Genomic DNA, 27,396 nt, shown 5'->3' on the forward strand with positions numbered 1-27,396 from the left:
GTTACAGTCCTAAAATTCAGGAATGGATGTATGTTAATACATGAAATTGAGTGAAGTTGAGTAGACAATAGACATCTTGGGTTCATACTGTCCGCAGTCAAATAAAAAAATAGGAAAAAAAATTGTGTTCTATTTTAATTAGCATTTTACTGCCCCAACCATTTCTGCTTTGGGGTTGTAGAATAAAAAATAAAATAGGCTATAAAAATAGGTTTATTTTAAAGATAAATGTGTCTGTGTGTTGTCTTTCATTATTGGTCATCAAATCCATGTGATTACAAACATGTTGGTAATTAAATTAAGCTGCAATTCAGATTTGTTCCGGTGACTAAAGTTGTAGAAATCAGCACTGGAACATACTGAATGGATGAATCTGATTTGACTGGCATCATTCTGAGTGGCCATTTAATCAAATTTAAGTGAACCATTCCCAGAATTCCCATGAGGCCCTGTATTTATTACGGTAATTAATGGAAGCCTGCACATTAGGAATTTTTAGCATTCAAGGCAAAGTGTGAATGTAGGAATGTGCTCCAAAAAGGGAATACATTCATATGTGTATTCTTGGAGAGTAGGATTTAAACATTTTGGGGTTTTGGAACTGAAGATCTATCACTTTTGTTGATTGCATCAATCATTTTATCATTTTTTACAATATAAAACTATATCAGTAAAATTGCCCTGCGCTCGGCGAGGCTATGCCCACCGCTCGGCGAGTGAGCCCCGCGCTCGGCGAGGCTATGCCCCGCGCTCGGCAAGTGAGCCCCGCGCTCGGCGAGGCTATGCCCCGCGCTCGGCAAGTGAGCCCCGCGCTCGGCGAGGCTATGCCCCGCGCTCGGCGAGTGAGCCCCGCGCTCGGCGAGGCTATGCCCCGCGCTCGGCGAGTGAGCCCCGCGCTCGGCGAGTGAGCCCCGCGCTCGGCGAGTGACCCCCGCGCTCGGCGAGTGAGCCCCGCGCTCGGCGAGTGAGCCCCGCATGAGAGACAGCTCGTTCCTAGTAAGCACAACGGTGGTGATAAAGAACCTGACTGAATTAGCTAGCCAGTTATCTTACCTGGTATTTGAGCTCTAACTCTCCACCGTTCAAACTCACTGCCAATATTCACTCTTGTTATATTCCTGCTTTGGTCACTGAGCATTTTGAGACATGCTGAGGCTTTTTAAGCTGTGTAGCAACTGAGGTTTAAAACTGAACCAGCTCTGCTAGCTAAGCTCCTTTGCTGCAGTTAGTGTTACTTGCTGGCAACCTCGGGGGTGGAGCAGCAGGAGGAGACAGAGAATAAACCTGACACAAAACTCCGGGACGGAGTGAAAACTTAAAATAGGAACGTACTGCTGAAGCCCTGCTGACAAGAGCTGCCAGTACTTTCACTCAACATGTTTCCTTAATATCTGATGATACATCCTGATCATTTTATCATTTACCACTGAAAATTAGTTACATAGTGGTCCTTTAACTACTCACAGTAAGACATTTAGACAAGATGTGTCCAAATCTTTGCATCATAATTCTACATTTAGTATGCACTAAAAATGAAAGCAGCAGTGTGTTTACCTTGTTTTGCTTGCATGTCCTTTAGCTGTTGCTCTCTTGCTCTTCTGTTCTCTTCCACTTTCTGTAAAATCCATTTGTCGATTTTTAAACAGCCTCCACTGTTTGCTGCCACCATCTTCTCTATCTTCTCCAGCAGTTCTCTGACCTGAGTGTCTTTATCCTTGTTCATATTCTTGAGAACATGATACCTTTTCCTACATTTCTCTACCAGCCACTGGAGGTTCTTCTCTTCCATCTTAACATGCTGCTCTATAGGTGTGTCTTCCAGATACTCCCCAAAAGAGAACAGCACCATAGTGTGATTCCACACGGTCTCAGGGAAAAGCTTTAGATGTCCCTCCAGTGCATTTCTCTGCTTTGCCTGAAATGGTCTGTCCAAGCGTATGACCAACAGCAGACAGTGAGGTCCTGGAGGACACAGAGTCACACTGAGCATTATCTGCTCTTTAACCAACTCAGTGCTCTTCTCTACACTAAGATTCCTCCATCCTGGAGCTTCGACCACAGTGATGTGTCTCCCTGCTACTCTTCCATGTGTCATTAAACTGTGATCAGTTTGCTTTGACTTTAACAACCTTCTACCCATGATGATGTTTCCAACTAATTCCTTTCCAGACTCAGTATCCCCCAGCAGCACCAACCTAAGGTATGAGGGATGGTGTTTAACACCTGAAAGAGAAAAGAGTATCACCACATAAGAATACGGTGAGCATCTTGACGTTGGTCTGGAAAAACAACATCAACATGGCTGCCACCATTTCTGTTAAGTGCCATTTCTTAATTACACTGGGAACTGTATAAATGTCTGCCTGACAATGCTGTCTTCTTAGATTCCTCTTGCGTTGTCTGCAGTTATTTGGTATGCACATTTTTACAGGTGTCTGAGGCTGATTAGAGAAGCCCATGACTGCTGATTGGTTGCACAAGATTTTAGGACTACAGAATATTTATAAAGCTTAGACTTTTTAGTGCTATTGGCTTATAAATTTTGCTGTTTCTAATAATGTTCGCAATGAAGGCCTCAGACTCTTTAAGTGCACAAACTTTTAAATGTAAGGGCCATGTGAAAAATCTAAGTCTTTGCCGCTTGGTAGTCCTTTATGTTTTTAAGACGTATTTAAGATCATAATCATTCTGTAGAGGCTTCTCTCTTTTCATCTTTAGCTTCCATTTACATATGTTGTTTGCTTGCAGAGCCTAATGGTATTTAACTGTATTTGTTTTTTCTGTTTACTACTGAAATGTTTTCTGTGCCAGTGGACCTCAAGCCCACAGCATGATCAATCCACCCTCGTGCTTCACAGGTAAAGGTTTCTGCACCCTTTTTCTATAAACACATATTTGGTCACTGTGGACAAAAATCTATTTTAACAACAGCAGTCCATATGATGCATCAGGCTTGTTTAGATGTTTCTTTAAAAAAAAGTCTGATGCTGTATTGTGAGGTATGCATGCACTAGAACAACCATCCCTGCTAAACATAATATATTCATTATAAAAACTGGGGTGTCGCTTTTCAGAGAAGTTCTTCTGGCCACGTCACATGTCTTTACGTACCCACATCACATGTGCTGCCTCTAAAAGAGGATCCGGCTCAGTTTTACTGAACATGAGTGGCTGGTGGAGCAATGGAGACTTCAGAAGGGGAAACTCAGAGCTCAGTAGCTCATTCACTCACAGTAAAAACAGTGTAGTTGAAGTTTCTGACTGAGCACACTCTATCTCTCTCTGGCTAAACATAACCTGGAATCTAATTCATCCGCTCTGAAAGGAGACCGCATCACACCCACCCAGTTTAAAATGATTCTTCCACATGCTTGGTGCAATTACACATTCTCACCAGAGAGGACCCTAAATCCCAAAACTCACGGACATCAGGTTTAACATCTAAGAGCCTGTAAAAACACTCAAAAATCTTAAAGCTCATATATCTTTCTTTTCTAAAATATTGAAAAGGATGTTTTATTTAGTGTAATAGTTTCCAGATGGGAATCCCCAAAGCATTCCACCGTATGTCAAAATTACAAATTTGATATACACTAAAAGAACCAAATCCATGTTTACCCTTTTTTGCTCGGATGTTCTCTCTTCGTTTTTGCACCTTCATCCTACTTGTTTCTGCTCTCTGTACTTCTGTTCTTCTCTTCTCTTCCACTTCCTGTGAAATTCTTCTGTCAATTTCAAAATAGCCTCCACTGTTTGCTGCCACCATCTCCTCTAACTTCTCCAGTAGCTCTGTGACCTGAGTCGTATCACTCCTGTTCATATTGTTGAGAACATGATATCTGTTCCCACATTTCTCTACCAGCCACTGGAGGTCCTCCCCTTCACTCTCTATGTACTGCTCTATGGGTGTGTCTCCCAACCAGTCTCCATGAGTGAACAGCACTATAGTATGGCTCCACACTTTCTCAGGAAAAAGTTTTAGATGTTCCTCTAACGGTTTTCTCTGATGTGTTTCGAATTTGGTGTCCAGATTTATAACCAACAGCAGACAGTGGGGTCCCGGTGGACACAGCGACACACTATCTGTTACACAGGTATTCCTGAACCACCCTGGAGCTTCGACCACAGTGATGCGTCTCCCTGCTACTTCTCCTCTCTTTACACACTGAGCTGTTCTCTTTATTTCTTTTCTGCCCAGGATGATGTTTCCTTCTGTACTCTTCCAAGCATTTCTGCACCCCAGCAGCACCATCCTTAGCTCTGAGAGATAGGGCTTGCCACCTGAAAGATGAAAACTTATTTACCACAAAATATCATTAATTATCAAAGTTATTACATATATTTAGAACATACATTGCATACAAAATATATAAAACATGAATGCTCATACTTTGTCTGCATTTCTAAATACCCTCATCGTCAAAGAAATTCTTGCACCGTAAAATAGCTGCACCAAATAGTGAGTGTTAGATTGCAATGCTATTCAGGAAGAAGATGAGGTTACCAGGAACAAAAAATTATATAAAATCTGTCTGATATGGGCAACTCTTGGTCATATTTATTGAGCTACACGTTAAAAAATGGTGTGCAAAGCACAATGAAACACAGCATGCCAGACATCTCAGCATGGATTTCTACTGATGTCCTGCAGATTTCTTTTAGTATGGATAGGGTGTTGATTGATAGCACGTCCAACATTTTTCTACATATTTTCAATCAGGCACAGACAGTGATGTGGCTGGCAATAGCATTGTTTCTGTGACTTGAAGCTAACTCAAAAGATGGCAGTAGTATGTGCGTAAGCATTGTTCTGTTGGAAAAAGGCACCAGAGTGTGCGTTAAGAAAAGGTAGAGTCACTGGTTGCAGGACCTTATTAACTTAATGATAAGCTGTCAAAATACCTGTAAAGTAGGCCAAAGGTGATTTGGCATCACACAAAATTACACCCGATGCCATCAAACCATGCCACCTCGATGTGTTAAGCATGACAATAATACATTGATCTTGACACTGCCCACAGAGCCTCCACACAAATTTACTGGTTGTCTCCAACCTCCAAGGTGGGACTCATTAATGAAGCTGACATGTTGCCATTTTAAATCACTTCTTGGCAGTCTAGCATGACTATCCATTACTTTTTTTCCCCCGGTTAGATTTTAGCTCTGTTGATGAGTGTATATCCAACTAAAGGGATCATTGATCAATATTATTAAAATGCTTGGAAATTATAAATCATTCCAACAAATTAATTAACAATATAAAAAACAACATGACATAAAACGGTTACTGGCATTGCATTTCTAACATGAATGCATATGTAGAGGCTTTTTTTTCATCTTTCGTTTCCTTTTACATATAATGGTATGTTTGCTTTTCTTTTTTGTGTTTGATGTTTCTTTGAAAATGTCTGATGCTGTATTGTGAGGTTTGATTAGTTTTTCTGACAACTTACCGATAAAGGACTTTTTTGAAACAATGTTTTTTTTAGCGTAATGGTTTTTAGATATCAGATTTTGACCAGGGATCCCCAATCCTTTGCATTCCCCTTTATGTCAAAATTACACATTTGATATACACTAAAAGAACAAAAGCCATATTTACCCATTTTTGCTCGGATGTCCTCTCTCTGTTTTTGCACCTTCACCCTCCTTGTTTCTGCTCTCTCTACTTCTGTTCTTCTCTTCTCCTCCACTTCCTGTAAAATTCTTCTGTCAATTTCAAAACAGCCTCCACTGTTTGCTGCCACCATCTTCTCAATCTTCTCCAGCAGTTCTGTGACCTGAGTCTTTTCACTCCTGTTCATATTGTTGAAAACATGATACCTGTTCCCACATTTCTCTACCAGCCACTGGAGGTCTTTCTTTTCACTCTTAATGTGCTGCTCTATGGGTGTGTCTCCCAACCAGTCTCCATGAGTGAACAGCACTAGAGTATGGCTCCACACTTTCTCAGGAAAAAGTTTTAGATGTTTCCCTACTGCTTTTCTCTGCTTTGCTTTAAATTTTGAGCCCACATTTATGACCAACAGCAGGCAGTGGGGTCCAGGTGGACACTTAGTTACACTGAGTACTATTTCCTGTTTGCTAAACTCAGTGCTCCCCTCAAAAGTCTGATTGACAAACCATCCTGGAGCTTCAACTACAGTGATGCGTCTCCCTGCTACCTCTCCTTGTCTCGTTACACACTGAGCTGTTCTCTTTAACTCAAACCTCTTACATCCTAGTATTTTGTTTCCTGCTGAACTCTTCCCAGCAAATCTGAATCCCAACAGAACAATCCTCAGCTCAGAGAGCGAGACTGTACTATCTATAAAAGACAGGAGAAAATATATTATTAGAGAATCATGCCCGTTCCTTTACTCTTTTTTAACAAAACCTATTTGTTTATGCAAAGCCTTTCCCACATGGATGTCCCTAGTAAGTAGTTAATTTTACTAAAAAAGTTTTTCTTTTTATTGACATACCAAAAGGAATTCAACACCAGACTTTATACACACCAAATACTATATTAAGTGTCCAGCTTCCCTATAAAACTTTAGGCTTCATGCTTACTGTTGGAAATTCCCTGGGAGCAGGTAAACTACATAGACCATAATTCTTTGCAGCAGGATAAGGCGGGGCTTAGAGGTTAAAATGGCACTGTCAGCCATTTTTTTATTTCTTTGTTTGGCATGGTCTGAGGATTTGAACCTCTTTTGGATTGTGGACTGAGCTTCCAATGGATGTGTGTTTGTGTAAGTTTTCTGATTTATTACTTAATTCATTTATGTTAACTTGTCCAATTTGATTGTGATTGGGTTTATTGTTTGCTCACTTGGTTTGTTCCTTTTGTTGCACTATTTGTATTGTTTTACTGATCCTTGTATTTTGTTTATTTGTAGATAAAACCATCCATCCTGTGTATCCATCCTGTAGATACAACCATCCTGTATAATCTCTCCATTCACCCTAGGTCTCCCTACATCTTCCTTCCTCCATCCATCCTTTCCTCAGCCATGCATTAACTGTCCATTCATGCACCTGCTCTGCCTCATTGTGAAATATGCTGTGACTCTGAGAATAAACTGCATCAGTTGAAGTCTGTTCATCCTCCTGTGTTTTAATGGACACACCATCACGACAGCCACCCTTCCACCAAATGCAATCCCACTAAACTTTACACTTACTGTAAGCCTACTACATCTAAAACATACAAATATTAATTTTAATAAAATAGACAGATTTTATTACATGCTGGAAAATTCTTTGTGACTAAACATGATATTTACTGTTATAAAGTCAGAATATGTATGGATGTATGGATGTAAGAAGGCTACAATTGCCTTTACAATTGTCTTTTTGTGCAGTCCTGTTTGTAATATGAATTATTTAAACTACTTTTACAGTGTAAATGTTAATGTAGTTACTGGCTGCCTATAATTCTAAATAATTTCCTCCTAATTTTATACTACACAAGGTTTGATATATCTTACTTGTTTGTGATCTGGAGTCCTCTCCTGTTTCTTGCACCTTCATCTGAGACTCCATAGCTTTCATAGCTGTTCAGTTCCTGTAAAAGCGGCCTTTACATTTGTAAATGGCAACCACATCTTATTGTTGAGAACATGATAAAGACACTGGAGGATCTTCCAGCTCAACAGCGTGGCTCCGCAGACTCTGTGACAAGCTTCAGGTGTCCCTCTGTTACATTTCACTCATATTCATTACAAGTGATGTCCAAATGTTTTATCAGTAGTAGAAGCCCTGAAGAACATAAAGATACATTAAGAATCTTCTGTTTATGAAACTTAGGTGTGTCTGTCCATTATCCTGTAGCTTAAGCCAGCGTAAACAACCCAGTTTAACTAACTCATCTTTTTTGCTTTGTATGTAACAGTGTATACAATATTCAGTATCTGTTAAGTGAGATAAAATCAAAATAATGTCTAATCATCTACCCATTGCAAATTCAGAATAAAATATATCTGGGTTGCAACACTCCACCAAACAGTTTCATTATCATGCTTAAGATTCAAACCAGGGTGTGTCTACCCAAAGATGGGGAAATCATTTGACTTGTATATAGAATATTTGCAGAAATTGCACAAAGATTACTGGACTGGTAGTATACTGGGAGCTATGAGCTATTATAACCAGCTTGGAAATACCCAAGTGGATCGGTGCTAGGGAGCTAAGAAGGAATAAACTCAGACACACACAAAAATAATTATTTTTTTAACAGGATGACTCAATAAATAAAGAGAGAGCTCCCGCATTTTGCAATACATGGTGGCTGGAGTCAGTAACTGTAAGTTACTTTGAACTGAAAAGCTTGTTTTTTACAAATAAAAAAATGGGAAGCATGGAATGCATTTGTATTGAGCACCCCCAAGTCAATACTTTGTAGGACCTCCATTATCTGCAATTGCAGCTGCAAATCTTTTAGGGTATGTCTCAACCTGCTTTGCCCATCTAGAGACTGGAATTTTTGCCCATTCTTCTTTGCAAAATAACTCAAGCTCAGTCCCTTCACAATTCAATAGTGGGTTTTGATTGGATACTGATTACATTTCACTTTGAAATTCTGACACTAATTTAGCGCTTGGTTTTGAAAATGTAAATTCTTGTGTATTGTTTTAATAAAGAGATCAAGTGCAGTGAAATGTAATGTAATAGTGGTTTTGCATTTCATTTCACACATATTCTACATGCTAGTGTGAAAAAGCAATGCATTGTGTGGATTGCATTTACATTTTTCCACATTAGTGTTTACTTTTCAATTTGGAACTAATTCCTCTCTATAGTTGTGGGGAGACAGATCATAATAACTTTTCACTTTTGGAAGGTAGTGTGTTTTCTACTGGTTGGAAGACAAAAGGGGGGTCAATATTAAGTCTCATCATAATCAGGATGCTCCTCAGATACATTTTTCTCTATGTCACTGGTTAAAACAAATGTGAGAACACCTCAATGACAGAAAAGCTTACCTTAGATGTAATTTTCAGTTGATAGAGAGCAGAGAGAAAGCACACAGAGCACCAGGAGAACTGGTTTAGGAGTCAATTATGAATCCATTATGTTGTGTGAACTATCAATATCTTTGTATAAACCAAATTTCTTTTGTGGGAATTATGTTTTCTTGTTGTGTAAACTATCAGTGGTTGTTGCACTACTACAGTTATAATTATGTTAGTTTAGGGCCCAAAATAATTATATAAAATTGCATGCCACAGTGACTTTCACATCATCCAACACAAATGTTTGTAAAATGCTGATATTTTTTAAAATATGTTTTACACAGTTAAAACAGCCTGGAGCCGAACTGACCCACCAATTCGTACAAAATGTGCACAGGGCACTAGAAACATATCACCGTCTTAATTTTATGTTTACTCTAATTTGGTCTTAAGTTTAAATTTACTTAAATTAGGTCATTAAATATTAAGTAATACAATGATAATCATTTATTTAAAGATGTTAAACACAAAGGTAATAGGAGGGTTAAGTAAAGAACAATTACACAAAAAACTACAACTACAGTAACACTTGTAAAGGGTTAGTACATGTACTTTGTTATTGTCCATCAAATGTATTTACAAGATTTATGACAGTTACACATATTGTTATGACGTCAATCGTCAGACAAACACCTTGTATCTCCAAAAACAACAACGTTAATAAGAAGGAAATTCCTCTGAGCTTTCGACAGTTTGGGAGCATTTCTATTGGTACATTCCTCATGAAATTGTGACACAATTCGAATTACTGCAAAAAAAATTGAAATACAAGCCTTTGGAGTGAATAGATGAGATGTATCTCCTATTTTTTCTGAGATGTTTATGTTTAGTCTCTGGATGTGGTCTTTGTGAGGTTTAAGTAAATCTGTGAAAAAGTTTAGCTGGACCTGGCAGATCTGTACTTGAGCCAAAACCACAATTTTCAACATTACGAGCATAAAAACACTCTGAAAACTTTCATTTACATTAAAACACACCAAAAAATGTTCTTCCTTACCTCCTAGTCCTGGGTGTAGTCGCAACGGAACTGAAAGCAAGCAAGCACGCACACGCGCGCGCACAAACACACACACAGCTCCTCCCCTTTTCAGTTAAAAACAGAGGAGGCGAGATCAGACTGACCAAAGTTCAGTTTCAGGTTTAAATATTTTAGTCTTAAACTGTTTAAATAGCAGAAATTTGACAACTACCCAATCCAACAAATTCCAACAAAAAATTATCTGAAGCATGAAATAAGAGCTTAATATATACAGAGACAATAATAATATATAATGTGAGAGGAATGGAGTAATACATTCGTGAAAAAAGTATTTGCCCTACAGATTTTTTTTGTTTTCGCTTTTTTGTCATACTAATATTTTTCTAATTATCAAACAAACCTGAGTAAATATTAAAAAAATACTTTTTAAATGAGTTTTATTTCTTTAAAGTAAAAACTATTCAAATCAATCTAGCCCTGTGTTTGAAAAGTGTTTGCCCCTAAACCTAATAACTTGGTTGTGCCACCCATTGCGGTACCAGCTACAATCAAGCTTTACTGATAACTGCCAATACGTCTTTCACATCTGTGTGAAGGAATTTTGTTCAAGTCTTCTTTACAGAATTGTTTTAATATAAAAACAACGTAGCGTTTTTGATCATAAACATTCTGTTAAAGAACTTGCCATAGCACCTCAATCAGACTTTGACTGTATTCGGAATGGCATACTACTATACTGCATACTGCACTAGTATGTAGTATGCAGTATTGCAACACTTTTAATTGTAGCACCCTACAGGGTCGCTTGACACACCACAGTTAGTGCTCTGTAGTGCTCCGAATTCCTTAGAATGAGAAAGAACATGAAAAATGTCCTTTTCATTTTTTAAACTAATGTGTGTGCGAGGAGGACGACAATAAGATCTGCAATTGCTGCTTTTATTTTAGAGTTCAATGTAAGTGCATAATTCTGACAACCATTTAGCAGCAGCCCCCACAACCCAAGTATGTTCCAGTTAAATTTAGATACGTTTTCGTAAGAAAAGAAGAAAACATTTAAACAAACTCTCACTCATATTTACACAATCTTAACAATAAAAGAAATGAAACACATTGCACAAATGAAACAATTGTACTTACGTGAAATAAAAATATGTATTCAATTATTTAACAAATTAACAGAAAGCTTTACTGGAATTATTTATTAAATAAAGAGAACAATTTATAAAACGGAGGGGATTACTTATTCAATTAACAGAACAATTAATTAAACCTGAGGGATATATTTATTAAATTAACAGAACGATTTATTGGAATTATTTATTAAATAAAGAGAACGATTTATTAAAACTGAGGGGATTACTTATTAAATTAACAGAACAATTTATTAAAACTGAGGGAATTATTTACTACATTAAGGAAAGTAATGGCTTACCGCTGTCCAGTGTGATGTTGAGCAGTGTAGTCTGTGTATGAGCTTTAAGGCAGATAATAAGAGAAAGTGGCTCTCAGTTCAGCAGGGCTTCCCTGCAGGTTTAATATTTAATTACGGTCATTAGTTTATATTAATTACAACACCTAACCCAAATAATCACCTAACAACTAACTAATCAACTAACTACCTGCCCTCACTGAGGCGACAATGATCCAGAAACACCAATTTATTTTACTGCGTAATAAAGACGGTAAATGTTAAAACGTGTTACAGCTGGTTCTCGAGTAGCACTGACCTGTTTAAGTAATTTTATGCTGTAACACTCTCAGCTCTGCTCAGTAAGGGCAGTTAGTTAGTTAGTTCATTAGTTGGCTCAGCTGTGTTTAATACGCTGTATAGTTAAGGTCGGAGTTCGCTGGTGTTGCGCCAAAAAGAATCCCCTGCCGATACAGCTGTGCTGGGAGGTCAGTTCACTCCGCTGTAAAATTAGTCTAAAGCTAGCATTTTTCTCATTATGACTCTTAAACAATCTCATAATTCAGATGATCCAGTGATGTTCAGAAATCCTTTTCTTGGGTCTTGTTGTGTAGACGAATCCAAATTCAAATATTTTTTAGCTACACATAGATACATACATATACATTGTTGATAAATCAACTAATAAATACATTAAAGAAAAAACAAATTCACATGCCATGTGCAACAGCTCTATCTACAGTAAATAATCTCTCAAAACAGACAAGGTTGCTCCGATAAAGGTCCATTAGGCCTTGCTGTGTCCAGCCTTAAGTTCATCTACTAAGAAAGGCTGCTTTTCTCTGAGGATATTATAGAATTCCACTTTCACAGCTGCTCCTCCAGAGTCCAGAGCTCTGTACAAGAGCCTCATTTGTTCCTGAGATGTTTTTGCAGCTTGTATGTTGCTGTACATTTCATCAGTGATCATCTGTTTACTTTTCAGGCAGTCAGCAATTTCCATCACAGAGGAAACTTTCTGAATGAGAATGCGCCTATATTTGTTTACAAATTCAGCATCTGAAACTAAAATAATAAAAGAAATAAAAATTGATTACAAAACATATAACGCTATCAACACACACTCACTCGCTCTTTGTGTCTCTCGTAAATTCTATTAGATACCACATAATACACATAATCCTAAATTTTCCCTTGATCCACAAATATACAGAACTAAAACATTAACGATAAAACAAATGCTATTGAGACACATTCATTCTGTAACTAATGTTACTGTGATGACCACTACTTGACTACAGTAGGCCTTCAGTTGATTTAGGCCAAAAATAATAGTCTTGGTTGCCATGCAACTTGACCAAACTTGGACACCAAACCCCCCGTTGCCATTCATGGCTCGTTAGAACACCACTGTCACTAGTTACTTTATAGTAGTAGTTCTATTCTTACTTTTATAATCTGCACAAGTTCAGCATAGTTTATTGCAGGCTTCAGCAGTGGTGGTTGTGTGGTAGAATATCTATCTCTATATATCTCATCTAAAGAAATATGAACTCCCAGATACCAGCACTGGGCAACCTGGTATTGGGGATGTTTAGATCAATACTGAGGCTAACCCTATGTCTTTTTTTCATTTAGGGCAGAAGAGAGTTGTGTGCTGTTCTCTTGGGTGATGGTAAGTACAGGGGATTAAGTTTAGTAAACTACAGGGGGTTTGTGTAAATAATATTTATAATATTTTACCTGTATTCACGTTGAGCAGGTCTGTGTCAGTACTGCAACCTAATATAACAAAAAATACAGGGTTTGTCATGGTATGTAATGCAGCATTAATGCCGATAAAATACGTCTTAAAACAAAATATGCTCCCTTGAGAACACCTGAACATTTTATCACTTGGTATTCTGATGAACAAAAATCTTTTAAGAAGGAATGGCAACATTACAAAGTACAACATTTTTTACTGTTGTCTCAAATGCAGAAATTAATGTATACTAAAAAAATAAAATACATTTAAGTGAACAAAACATTAACATATGTTGTGTTTATATTGTCTGCAAATAGGAAATCAAAGAAATGTCAGAAACTTTTTACATGCATTTGCATTTTATATACTGTACTTTTATATACTCTTTCAACCACAATACATATTTAATAATTATACATAATTATACTAAAATATTTGATGTGGGTTTCAGGAGGATATTACACACTAAAAAATATGTCAGTTTATTTAATACCTGTAAGAAAGAGCTGATGGGGTTCCCACACTTGTATACCACTTTCATCCAAAAGGCTCACTGTAATACTCTCAGACTCAACGAACACAACAAATGAAGGGTAATAATTTGGACCATGGTTGCGTTTAAATGTCACAACCTACAAAAACAAAACAACAGCTTAAAATTGCATTCAGCATGCAAAAGTGTATGGTATTGATGTTAATGATAACCCAACTGTTGTTAAGGTGCAGGCTGTGATGTACCTTTGGCTGGGGTTTATAAGAGTCACATGATGGGCTGTATTTCCGACCAGGTTTTAGCTCACAATTCGAACTTGTTTTAATGTTTGTGAAGTCCAAATTTTGATTCTTCACCTTCAAAAGGAAACATAAATAAATGAATAATTTATATAAAGAACAACTAAAGATATTTCTTCTTGATATGCTCCAAAAAGGCTTCAGATAATTAATGGCAAAAAACTCACAAGCCAACAATGTGTCACTTTTTGCATGAGAGAGCATCATGAGCCCAGGTCTTAAAGCTAACATATTATTACCCAGTTAGATTACCTCTGTCAGAGGCACATTCCCAGGCAACAAATGAATGTGCATTTCCCTCAGGTTTTGTACGCCAGCTACTGGTTTGTAGAAGAACAGCACTTGAGCATCAATGGGTCCAGCAGAAAATATCTTGAAGATCAGGCCAAAGATTGAAAGGTCTTCAATAGCAATGATTACATGTGTGTTTGTCACTTCCAGTGGTTCAATGATCTCCAGATTTCCATCAGTGAAATGTGCTACAGCCAGCTCAGCCTGACTTTCTTTGGGAACATAAAATATGTAGATTCAAAAGAATAATAAATAAAAAATATTAAAACAATAAAAACTAACAAGACTTGATAGTGTATTATTTGAGTAGCATTTAGGACTTTTTGAGCCCATGTGACTATGGGTGTGCCATATCGTATCGTATGTAATAATCGTGCCATATCGCCAACCCCTAATTATCACATCTGGGTACTACTTTTTAGCACCTTTTTTCAAAAGAAAAATGTACACTGTTCTTATTTCCCATAATATATCTACTAGAGAATGTTTATATCTTTTCTGTATCATTTATTTTACTTCAGTCTTGGATATATGAAGCTATTTGGAATGCATTATTAATATCATAACATTCTGGATCATCATTGACTTCTGTTACAACCTCAACATGTGACCATTTCTTAAAGGGCACTTGTATTTTTATCCTACATATTTTTTATCGTGACTAAAAAAAAAAAAAAAAAAAAACAACAACTTACCAGTAAGTATCTCACAGTGTGGGAGGTACAGGTAATTGACTGACCCTTCAAAGCAGTCAATGTCATACAGCGGTCCTGCAGGCTTCATCTGGCCTAATCCATCTAACAGATTGGTATCCCATGAGTCTATTCTGTACAGCACCTCCCCTTTTCCATCCATTTTAAAACCAAGGTTGGTCAATCTACACTGAAACCGACCAGCATGAGGGCACTGAAACCTGCAGAGCAGGGAATACGGCAAGACAAGAACGTTTACATTACTGAAACTGTCTGAAACTTTTCACTATGCTTTTCTCTGGGACTTCCATAATATGAAGACGTGATACCTGTGATAGTTATTTGTCTTGTGCTCTCTCATTTTAGGAACAAATCCTTCAGCATCTGTCCACAGCTGTAAAAAAAAACATTAGTGTTTGTTTCAGTTTTCTGGAAAAACCTTTGTGAAGTTAAAATATCATACAAAGATTCTATTAAATATAAAACGAGCAGCCATTTACATTATTGAATCACTACAAATACACTCACATTTTCTTCACAGTGTCCAAGAAGTGTCTTTTCTGTATGAAAGAGAAACAACACATTTTATAACTAAGATCCTATACAACCCTTACTATCATGATTAATGATAATAATCAGATAAATCACAACAATATTATTTCTTGTATTTTTGGAAGCGAGAACAACAAATAAATGTGTAGTGTTGTATATATTTCAATCTGGCAAGAATAAACTCTATATAAACTCTGCAGTGGCTTGCAAAAGTATTCATACTGATTTATTGTGAAAGACCAACACAAAGTGGTACACAATTGTGAACTTTTATACAAAATTGAACTTTTTGGCCAAAATGCAAAACGCAATGTGTGGTAGAGAATTAACACTGCACATCACTCTGAACACACCACCCCCACTGTCAAACATGGTGGTGGCAGTGCTACAGGGAAGCTGGTCAGAGTTGATGGAAAGATGGATGGAGATTAATACAGGGCAATCTTGGAAGAAAACCTGTTGGAGTCTGCAAAAGACTTGAGACTGTGGTGGAGGATCACCTTCCAGCAGGACAACGACCCTAAACATAAAGCCAGGGTACAATTAAACTACAATTAAACTACATTTAAAAACAAAACATATTCATGCGTTAGAATGGTGCAGTCAAAGTGCAGACCTAGACCCAATCGAGAACACAAGGTGTTTCCACAAAGTATTGACCCAGGGGGCTAAATACTTTTGCACACCACACTTTTCCGTTTTTAATTTGTGTTGGTCTTTTACATTAAATTTTAAAGAATTATATTCATGTTTGTGGTTGTAATGTGACAAAGTATGGAAAAGTGCAAATGGTATGAATACTTTTGCCAGCCACTGTATATAACTCCTATTTTACTATAATATCTCAGGGTATATACTTAGTTATTTTTAAATTACAACATCAAAATTACTGTTAACATCTGATATGTGTTCTATGCTCTATTGTGAATAAAGTCTGTAAAATTTGCTATTGGTTGCATTCTGTTTTTATTTACATTTATTTACACAGCGTCCTAGATTTTTTGGAAGTTTGCAAATGCACCTTACAAATAACTAAACTAATTACACAGTATAGTTTTAATACATAGAGAGTATGATCTGATTTATTCTGTTGCAGATTCTTGTAAAACTGGTTTCTTGACCTCCTCTCTTTGGTAAATTCTGCAAACAAAACTGATGGGCATATACACTATGTGTATTCTACCTGTGACAGGAAATAATTCATATTATTCTTGAAATTACTTACGATTGTGTGATTTTTCTGCGTCTTCCCTACTTGTTTCTTCATCCTCCTGAACAATCTTTCTTCCCATTTCAAAACAGTGTCCGCTGTTTGCTGCCACCATCTCCTCTATCTTCTCCAGCAGCTCTGTGGTTGTATCACTCCTGTTCATATTGTTGAGAACATGATACCTGTTCCCACATTTCTCTACCAGCCACTGGAGGTCCTTCCCTTTACTTTCAATGAACTGCTCTACAGGAGTTCCTTGCAGCCCAATCCTCAGCACTGAGGTCACTGCAGAACACAGGTTAGAGATAATAATAAATTTACATATTATATTATAGTTACTTTGCTAGTATTTCCCACACCCATAGATGAACGGAAAAAGGGGTAGGGGCAAACTCAGAGATTTTGGGCTAGAGTTCTGGGCAGCTTTGAAGGAGTAAGCGGAAAAGTGAATTGGTGGAACTATCAGCCAGTGACATGACCCAGGTTTAGTGATGAAAAGAGGGTTTGAGGTGAGAGGAAACCAAAGAAAGCCAGAAGAAACATATATTCACGGAAATAAAGGGAGAGACATAGCCAGAGCGGAGTGTGTAAATGCTGTAATACAGGATGTGAGATGTGATAGGGGGATTGGGTTTTTGATGGTGTTAAGAAATGGGGTGAGGAGATCCCAGTATCAGATTAATTAATTGATGGCAGAGAGGTAGGCTAGGGAATGGATGAGGTGAAAACATTTAAAGGTCTGCCAGCCAGGGCTAGGAGCAAGGAAATGAGAAAAAAGGCAGCATTTGTTCGCAGGCGGGGAGGAACCATGTCAGGGGTGCAAGGAGCGCTGCAGGGGAGACAGAGAAGCCGGTGAAGCCATGCAGCCTCCCCGGCCAGGGCATCAAACAAAGGAGTGCAACCTGGGAGGGCAGCCGGGTGAGACAGCAGAAAAGGAGCCAGAGGCAAAAGAGAAGAGCTTGTCATCGGAGGCAGCCAAATCAAGATCTATCAGGTGAGGGACACGAGACAACACAACATGCAAAGTTGTTTGACACACAGGTAGAGAGGAAGTGAGGATTTATAAAGGGCAAGGGGGAGGAGTAAGGGCCGTGGATCAATCAACCTAAATAAAAGTATATCATAACTCCACTTAATATAAATCACAGAATCTCAAAACATCAATTCCCAATTCAACACGCAACTTGGGTTGATGACAATTGGAAGTAAAAGAGAAATGATTTTACCCAAAAGGGCCAAACACTGTGGAGAATCAATTTTTCTGAAAAATAAAAAAACTATATCCACAGATTAATTTACAAAGCATGACATCTACAGATGAAAGAGACAGACCAACACTGTTAAGCTTTATTCTCAAAACTATGCACAGAAAAATCCATAAAAGCAGTATCATGCTGTGCTGACATCACATAGCAAGGTCTGATACATGCAGGACCTTAAGACAAGAGTGTAGGAGCCAAAACATTAAGACTTAAGTTTTGCATTGTGTGTGTGTATATAAATACACAGTCTGTATGGTCACTGCTCACTTCACTTGGCATATCAGGCAAGGAACGTAAAATAGCTATACGCAGGATTGGGGAGGCAGCAGAAAGAGCCTCTTGTTGGCTTTGGTTTAAAAGGGAGGAGGGGGGCTGGAAGCCTGGAGCTGGTGGGCAGTGACCTGGCCACCACTGCTGACCCGCCAACTGGAGGGTGTAGTGGTTAAGGGTCGAAACATCCAAAGAAGGTTGGGCACCGTCTGACGACACCAGCTTCAGGCTGAAAGCCACAGTTGTTCTAAAGAGCGACTGTATAATTAGCATCGGTTGATGTATTAAGCAAGTAAACTCTGGGCAACCAGTGACATCCAGGAAAGACTGGATGGCAACCGAGGAAGGTCGGTGACGCTGGAGAGACAGCTGACCTCCAGGAAAGCCTGGCATGGGTGCATGAGGCTAGCAACCTTATGTACAGTACTCGCAAGAGGGCACCAAAGCAAGCTACAGAGAACCAAACAGATCAATACCCCCAGAGTCTCCCGAGAGGGGGGGAGGATGAGAGACTCACCTGGACAGACCCAATGGTTATGACTAGGATCGACAGACGGCTAACGAGAAGGCTCACCCAAACTACATTGACAGGGTTGGCACCAGAAATTCAATGCCAATGTGGCAAGAGATGCAAGAACATCAAAGGGCTTAAGATACATCAAGTCAGGACCAAGTGTGGAGAAGAGGCAAATCCGTTGCAGCGCAGGGTGGCAACACCGCGTCAGACGCAGGAGTTCCCCAGACAGGAAGCACCCCAAAGTGCTGGGGATCTCTTGGCAACGGTTTCACCCCAGAACCATACAATGGTCCAATCTGATGCCTCCCGACAACCCCAACCTGTGAAAGAAAGGGTGAAATGGCCCAGAATGAGCAGCAATGAGTGGCAGCAGCTGGACAAAGATCTGGATAAGATCCTTGAAGTTGCTTTGGCCGGTACAGTAGAGCGGAAAATCGAGACAATGACAGCAATAACATATAACATGGCCAGGGAGCGGTTTGGGATCGAGGACAGGAAGACCATCAGCCCAAAGGAGATGCAGCTCAATCGGAGAGAAAAGGAGATAAAGAGCTTGAGGAAAGAGTTAAACATCCTCTCCAGGAGGTTTAGGAGTGCTGCACAAGAAGAAAAAGAGGGGATCAAAGACCTTACATCTGGACTCCGAGACTGGCTGCGCAGGCTGAGGAAGGCGGAGCAGACACAGAAACATAGGAAGGAGAGAGAAGTCAAGAGGTCTCAGTTCATCAAAGACCCCTACAGGTTTACCAAGACTCTGTTAGGGGAAGCTAGATCAGGAGCATTGAGCAGCTCTAAAGAGGAGGTTGAGGAAGTCCTTAGATCAACCCACTGTGACTCCTGCAGATTCGAAGATCTGGGCAGCCACCCAAAGGTCACCAGTGTCGCACCCCCTGTAAAACATCTGGAGATTAGAGAGCCAACCTGGAAGGAAGTATCAGAGGTAGTGAAGAAGGCAAGGACAGCATCAGCCCCTGGACCAAGTGGCCTGCCCTATAAAATCTACAAGAAATGCCCACTTTTGCTACGTAGACTATGGAAGCTTCTCCGGAAAGTGTGGGCAAAAGGCAACATACCAGCATCCTGGAGGATTGCAGAGGGCTGTTTTGTGCCGAAAGAGAAGGGATCTTCCGATGTCAGCCAGTTTCGTACCATCTCCCTTTTGAGTGTGGAAGCTAAGATCTTCTTCTCAGTCTTAACAAAGCGGATGACAAACTACATGATAGAGAACAGCTATGTAGACACCTCAATCCAGAAGGGTGGGATACCAGAATTCTCTGGGTGTATGGAGCACACCACTATTCTCAGCCATTCAATCCAGGAAGCAAAGAGGAATAAGGGAAACCTGACTGTTGTTTGGCTGGACCTCGCTAATGCGTATGGGTCTATGCCACATAGCCTCATCAATAAGGCAATGGATCACTACCACATCCCGGATAAAATCAGGCACATGATCAGCAGTTATCTGGGGTCATTCAAGATGCGGTTCCGGACCACACATTTTACCACCGCATGGCAAGCACTGGAAAAGGGGATTGTAACAGGATGCACAGTCTCCCCCATCCTGTTCATCATGGGGATGAATCTCCTTATTACAGCAGCAGCAGCGGAGGCCAAGGGACCAGTGACAGCAGCAGGGGCCAGGCAACCCCCACTGAGAGGATTCATGGATGACCTTACAATAACAACAGATACTCATGTGCAGGCAAGGTGGATTCTGAAAACACTTGGTGCTGTGGCATCGTGGGCTAGGATGACCTTCAAGCCCAGGAAGTCGCGGAGTATGGTTATAAGGAGGGGGAGATTGACTAATGCAGTCAGACTTCAGATCCAAGGTGAGGAGATCCCAACAATCCAAGAGAATCCTATCAAATGCCTGGGAAAGTGGTATGATGACACCATTAGTGATAGGAATAACATCTCTAGCACTGAAAAACAGGCAGATGAGTGGCTGAGGAGAATTGAGGTGTCGGGGCTACCAGGCAAATTTAAGTCTTGGATTTACCAGCATGGGCTTCTACCAAGGCTGATGTGGTTACTTACAGTCTATGAGATTCCAATGACTACTGTGGAGGGCGTGGAGAAAAGAGTGAATAAACATCTGAGGCGGTGGCTCGGTATCCCACCCAGTTTTACAGCAGTGGGGCTGTATATCCGGTCAGGGCAGCTTCAACTTCCACTTTCATCTGTGGTAGAGGAGTTTAAGGTGGCCAAGTGCAGAGTGGCAATGATCCTCCGAGACTCTAGAGATGAACAAGTCCGAAATGCCGGGGTCACAACAAGAGCAGGCCGTAAGTGGGCAGCAGCTGCTACAGTCAGGCAGGCTGAAAGTTCTTTGGAGCTAAGGGACATCATTGGCAATGTCTGCACAGGGCGGCAGGGATTAGGAACTTCCCGGTTCATCCAGTGGGGGAAGGCAAGTGTGCAGCAGAGGAGAGAACTGGTCCAGGCTGAAGTGCGTCATCAAGTAGAGGAGACACGGAAGGCGAAAGCTGTCGAACTAGCAACCCAGGGAACATGGACCAAATGGGACCTGCCTAAAAGGAGAGTCTCATGGACCGAACTCTGGAGGCTGGAGCCATTCCGCATAAGTTTCCTCTTGAGGTCTGTTTATGACACACTTCCATCACCAGTGAACCTTGCTAGGTGGGGACTGAGGGTGGATCCACTATGCAAGCTGTGCGGGAAGACGGGCACGCTCTCCCATATCTTGGCTGGGTGTCAAACAGCTCTGACACAGGCGAGATATAGGTGGCGGCATGACCAGGTCCTCAGAGTGATCGCAGACATCTTGGAGCAGGCTAGGAAAAAAACAAACACACAAGCCACAAGCACCAAAATTGCAGTTCATCAGGGCAGGGGAGCAGTCATTTTCTTCAAGGAAGACTAGACCCAACATTCTTCAAGGAACACGAGGATGGGAGATGGAAGTTGACCTGGGACGGAAGCTGACTTTCCCATCCATTGTGCAGACCACTCTGAGGCCTGATATAGTCATCTGGTCAGAGCAAGCAATGAAGATCATCCTTGGGGAATTAACTGTCCCCTGGGAAGAAGGCTGTGATGAGGCTCACGAGAGAAAGAGGTCAAAATATCAAGAACTTGTCATGGAGTGTAGAGAGAAAGGGTGGCAAGCATGGTTGTTTCCAGTGGAGGTGGGGTGTAGAGGGTTCCCGGCACAGTCTGTATGGTCACTGCTCACTTCAATTGGCATATCAATACTGAGGTGAGTGCGACCTCATGAGGCAAGGAGGAGCAACACCAGGGTCATAGGTGACAGCAGTGCTGTGTGAGTATACTTTGGCGGGCATCCCTGGAAATGTTGGTCTTTAAGGAAGTATATGTTGCTCTAAGGTCCTTTTATTGTTTTAATGTAACTATATATTGTAGAGCTAAATAAAGGTTACCTAAAGTAAATTCTAATCTGCCTTTAAAGAACACATTTTTTTATGCATTTGTCACAAATTGAAGATTTACTGCCCATATTTGCATTTCAAAGGCTCAGACTTTTTTGTATACTGTTTTGTAGCAAATTATGATTAGAATCATCTGTTGATGTCACCTGTTTAAAATTACATCATTACTAACTTCATTACTTATGTTAACCTCATTACTAGCCCTTAATTGTCCCCATTTTTATTTTTTTGGAATGTGATACAGGCCTAAAATACAGGAATGGATGTATATTAATACATGAAATTAAGTAGAGTAGACAAGAGATATATTGGGTTCATACCGTCTGCAATCAAATAAAAAATAGGAAAAACATTGTGTTCTACTTTAATTAGCATGTTTTTCTGTGGGAAGATGGGGATGTGTTGGGAAGATGCGGGGAATAGATGAGAAGGAAGGAGAAGAGAAGGCTAGAGATGGGCATGGGTGGAAAGGAGAGAAAAGTAAGGACAAGGAGAATCGCCCGGTAGAAATTGTGTTCTATTTTAATTAGCATGTGTTTCTGTCCCAACCATTTCTGCTTTGGGGTTGTAAAATGAGAAACAAAATAGGACATAAAATAGGTTTACTTTAAACAGAAAAATGTGCTGTATGTCCCATTATTGCACACATCCATTTGATGACAAACATACATGTAGGTTATTAAATAAGACTGCAATTTAGATAATTACTAATTTCCCATCTCTTTCCATCTCATTGCTTTTTTAAATGTGTTATTGTGACAAAAGTTGTAGAAATTAGCACTGGAAAGAATTATTGGACAAATCTGATTTGACTGAATTCTGAGTTGACCCAGAATTCCTATGAGGTTTTAATGTGTCCAATAAGGTTGTATTGATATGTAGCCACGAGGTATCGCAATTTTAAAAAATGCAGTAATATGCCTAGTAGAGATTGATGATTACGAGTGCGTTCTGTTAATTATGCCATTTACCGTTTCCAGGCTATAAACTGTGACTTTTTCACACGCTTTTTTTTTCTGGGCTAACCAGCTTCAAACATGCTTTACTCACCCAAAAAAAAAAAAAAAAAAAAAAACAGTTTTCAAGTGTGTAGATTAATCCAGGACTCATCAGGACAACAAATTATTTGCAGATACTGGACATCAGCGTGAATCGTGCGTTTTAGTGGCTCTCTGAGCTTACATGCACATCATGTAAACACAGGCGCTACAGATTACACTTACACTGTTGGGTACTTTTTTTTGTGTATAAATAGCACTTTATATTTATATTTCACTCACAACACAGAGGGTATAAAACCAAACAAACACTGTTGCAGTGATAGTTTAGTTGTATATAGTGAAAGAAAGACAAGTGTTGCAGTATTAAATAACTCATAGGACTGAATGCCTTTCAGCCATAATGATCACCACAATATGAACATTAGAAACCGTTACGAATCATAACACATTTTGTTTTATTACAATTAAAGAACAGAACTGTAAAAAAACTGTAAAAACTACACAAGTAAAAACAATAATTGTATAAATACAAATAATATTCTTACTTATAATGTAAAGATATATAATGTCTTAATAACTTTTGGAGATCTGTTCATCTGCTACGTACTTAACTATTCACAGTAGCAGACATTTAGACAAGATATGCCCAAATCTTTGAAAGCAACTCTATTGAATTCTACATTTAATATTAACTAAAAAAAAAGAAAGCGTAAGTGTGTTACCTTGTTTTGCTTGCATGACCTTTTGCTGTCTTCTCTTCTCTTCCACTTCCTGTAAAATCTTTTTGTTAATCACATAACAGCAGCCACTGTTTGCTGCCACCATCTCCTCTATCTTCTCCAGCAGCTCTGAGACCTGAGTGTCTTTATCCTTGTTCCAGATGTTGAGAACATGATACCTGTTCCCACATTTCTCTACCAGCCACTGGAGGTCCTTCCCTTCACTCTCTATGTACTGCTCTATGGTTGTGTCTCCCAGATACTCTCCGAAAGAGAACAGCACCATAGTGTGATTCCACACGGTCTCAGGGAAAAGCTTTAGGTGCCCCTCTAGTGCTTTTCTCTGCTTTGATTTAAATATTGAGTCCACACGTATGACCAGCAGCAGACAGTGAGGTCCTGGAGGACACAGAGTCACACTGAGCGACATCTGCTCTTTAACTAACTTAGTGCTCTTCTCTACACCCAGATTTCTCCATCCTGGAGCTTCAACCACAGTGATGTGTCTCCCTGCTACTCTTCCACGTGTCATTAAACTGTGATCAGTTTCCTTTAACTTAAACTCCCTTCTGCCCATGATGACGTTTGATGAGAATTCCTTTCCAGACAAAGTATCCCCCAGCAGCACCAGTCTCAGGTCTGAGGGATGGTGTTTAACACCTGAAAGAGAAAAGAGCATCACCACAAAAGAATATGGTGAGCATTTTTTTGTTTTTCCAGACATCAACTTGGCTGCCACCATTTTTGTTACAGTAAGTGCCATTTCTTAATTACACTGGGAACTGTATAAATGTCTGCCTGTCAATGCTGTCTCTGTAGATTCCTCTCTGCAATTATTATGTACACCTTTACATTTTTCTGACGCATCTGTAAACCTGTAGATCATATCTATAATTAAAATTTGAGTAAGTCAAAACTGCAAGATCTTTAGATACAACCCATTTTGTCTCTGAAACTCCACGAGTAGGTATAAATCAACATTTGGCATTGGAAGAATCCATGGAGGAACTGATGGAACTGAAACTACTGTATTTCTTAGAAGAAGCTTTGATAAATCAATTTGTTAAGCCAAGTTATCTGCAATCCATCCAGAACTCCACACCCAAGAATCCTCAACATACTCTCAGGACACTTTTTTGTTTTCCTCCCCATGTTTCTGCAATCCAACCCAATGTGATGTGATAAGAGTAGTTGATGCTTTCTGATAACCCATTTCTACTGAAATTGCAGAATTTGGTGATGACCTAAATGCTCTGCAACACACCCTCAATGCTTGAAGCTGAATTGTACTAACCTTTTTCAACAGAGTGTTGGAAGCCAAATCATAAGCCATACAACTGTAATCCAATGCTGCACCCCTAAATATTTGACTTCATGAACCGGAGTTATATTCTGTCCATATTACTGTAACCTAACCTGCGCCTTGTTCCTCTTGTTGGAGAAGCAGATTGTCCGAGTCTTACTCACTGAGAAACTAAAACCCATTTTAAAAGCCAATTTTTCTACTGCAAAAATTAGAAGTCAAGGCTAGATTTATCCTTGCATCAGATTTATCCTTCCCTGGTTTAGCCACTGGAATCTTAACAAATGCCTGCACTAAAACCTCAGCCTTTTCTTGATCAGAGACAGCCACATCTACTCTGTTCTGCAAAACTGAAATGCCTCCATTAAATCGTTTACCTCTCATTTTCTTTAACATACCCCATACATCACTAACAGAAGTTTGCCTACCAAGTGACAAACAAAAATCCCTCCAAACTTTCCTTTTACCCATCCGAATAACATGTCATGAAACTGCCCTTGCACATTGAAACTTAAGCATCCCTTGAAATGCGTGAAAAGATTTCAGCTTCCTAAAATATTCTGTTTCTTTTCATTTAGGGTTTCAATACCAACCTTAAAAGAAAGCTCATCCTACCCCTGCCTCACACAATTGTAAAAAATAACCCCCAATTCGACTTCTTAAAATTCCAACGCCTAACCTTACCAGTTTCAAGGCACATGTCTAACCCAACCAGACACCAAATTGGAAAGTGATCACTTCCTAACAAATCTCCCTGTCGAACCGTCCAAACAGCTAATCCTGTCAGATTACCATATCTACACAGTGTCCACCCAACTGTTTCGAGATCTACAGGTCTACATCATCCAAGACTTCCACTCAGTCCATACTTCCCCCTCCTCCTTTTCGCATCCGGCCTCGTGACTTCCTACTGCTCCACCAACCCTGTACATCCATTTTACAGGTAGCCCCTCCCTGTAATATACTAAACCTTGTATTACAGGAAAAAAAAAAACTGAAAACAGTAATAATGACAAATATGTTGGTAAAATATTTCAATAAACACAGCAATCACCATTAATCACATTTCATTGGTGTGTACACAATCAAATTATTTCTCAAATTTATTTTCAGATTTTTACTCCCCTCCCCTTCTACAGAGGATGGACTCCCAGGTAAGTACAGTTCAGGGTTTTACCCACTAGTACTCTTTTGGGACTCTTTTGTAAGATTTTGTGGGAAATCACTGCACTGACTTTAGACTTGATAAAACACAGTGGATCAACACCAGCTGATGACATGACTCTCCAAACTTAAAAAGTTCTAATATCTTTTTTTCTAAAAACGTTTTTCACCAAGTATCCTCAAAACTTTACATTCCGCTGCAAGTCAAATTTCTACATTTGGTTACACTTAAAGAACAAAAGTCATGTTTACCCATTTTTGCTCGGATGTCCTCTCTCTGTTTTTGCACCTTCATCCTCCTTGTTTTTGCTCTCTCTACATCTGCTCTTCTCTTCTCTTCCACTTCCTGTAATATTCTTCTGTCGATTTCAAAATAGCCTCCACTGTTTGCTGCCACCATCTTCTCAATCTTCTCCAGCAGCTCTGTGACCTGAGTCGTATCACTCCTGTTCATATTGTTGAGAACATGATACCTGTTCCCACATTTCTCTACCAGCCACTGTTTGATCTTACCTTGTCTCTCAAGGTGCTGCTCTATGGGTTTGTTTCCTAGTCTGTCTCCAAAAGTGAACAGCACCATAGTGTGACTCAACACTCTCTCAGTGAGAAGTTTCAAGTGTTTCTCAAATTCTGTTCTGTAATGCCAGGTAAAATAGTAGCCCAAATTTATGACCAACAGCAGACAGTGGGGTCCTGGAGGACACTTAGTTACACTGAGTACTATCTCCTGTTTACAAAACTCAGAGCCCTCTTCTAAAGTCCGATACTCAAACCATCCTGGAGCTTCAACCACAGTGATGCGTCTCCCTGCTACCTCTCCTTGTCTCTTCACACACTGAGCAGTTCTCTTTATCTCAAACTTCTCACAGCCTAGTATGGTGTTTCCTGCTGAACTCTTCCCAGCACGTCGAGTCCCCAACAGAACAATCCTCAGCTCAGAGAGCGAGACTGCACTACCTATAAGAGACAGGAGAAAATGTATTATTAGAGAATCATGCCCGTCCCTTTACTCTTTTTAGAAAAACCTATTTGTTTTATGCAATGCATACCCTGCACATACATGGATGTCCCTTAGTA

General features: G+C 39.6%; 1 protein-coding gene across 7 annotated transcripts in view; it reads right to left on the reverse strand.

Annotated features, from left to right (window-relative positions):
• LOC107197941 (uncharacterized) overlaps positions 1-27,396 on the reverse strand; it is a 56,333-nt gene that overhangs the window by 10,868 nt on the left and 18,069 nt on the right. The window contains exons 1-5 of one of the 7 annotated variants that reach the window (XM_049476460.1): positions 9,994-10,058; positions 7,473-7,743; positions 5,603-6,307; positions 3,619-4,281; positions 1,555-2,223 (exon numbers count right to left, since the gene is read on the reverse strand). In XM_049476460.1, coding sequence (XP_049332417.1) covers positions 1,555-2,223; positions 3,619-4,281; positions 5,603-6,307; positions 7,473-7,536 — 2,101 coding nt within the window. In that variant the 5' untranslated portion in view covers positions 7,537-7,743; positions 9,994-10,058. Of the gene's footprint in view, positions 1-1,554; positions 2,224-3,618; positions 4,282-5,602; positions 6,308-7,472; positions 7,744-9,993; positions 10,059-23,874; positions 24,513-26,571; positions 26,750-27,133; positions 27,277-27,396 lie in introns of those variants that run through there. The other 6 variants (XM_049476462.1, XM_049476459.1, XM_049476455.1 and 3 more) reach the window with 6 other exon arrangements.

This window comes from Astyanax mexicanus, chromosome 1, assembly GCF_023375975.1.
Source record: "Astyanax mexicanus isolate ESR-SI-001 chromosome 1, AstMex3_surface, whole genome shotgun sequence".
Classification (NCBI taxonomy): Eukaryota; Metazoa; Chordata; class Actinopteri; order Characiformes; family Acestrorhamphidae; genus Astyanax; species Astyanax mexicanus.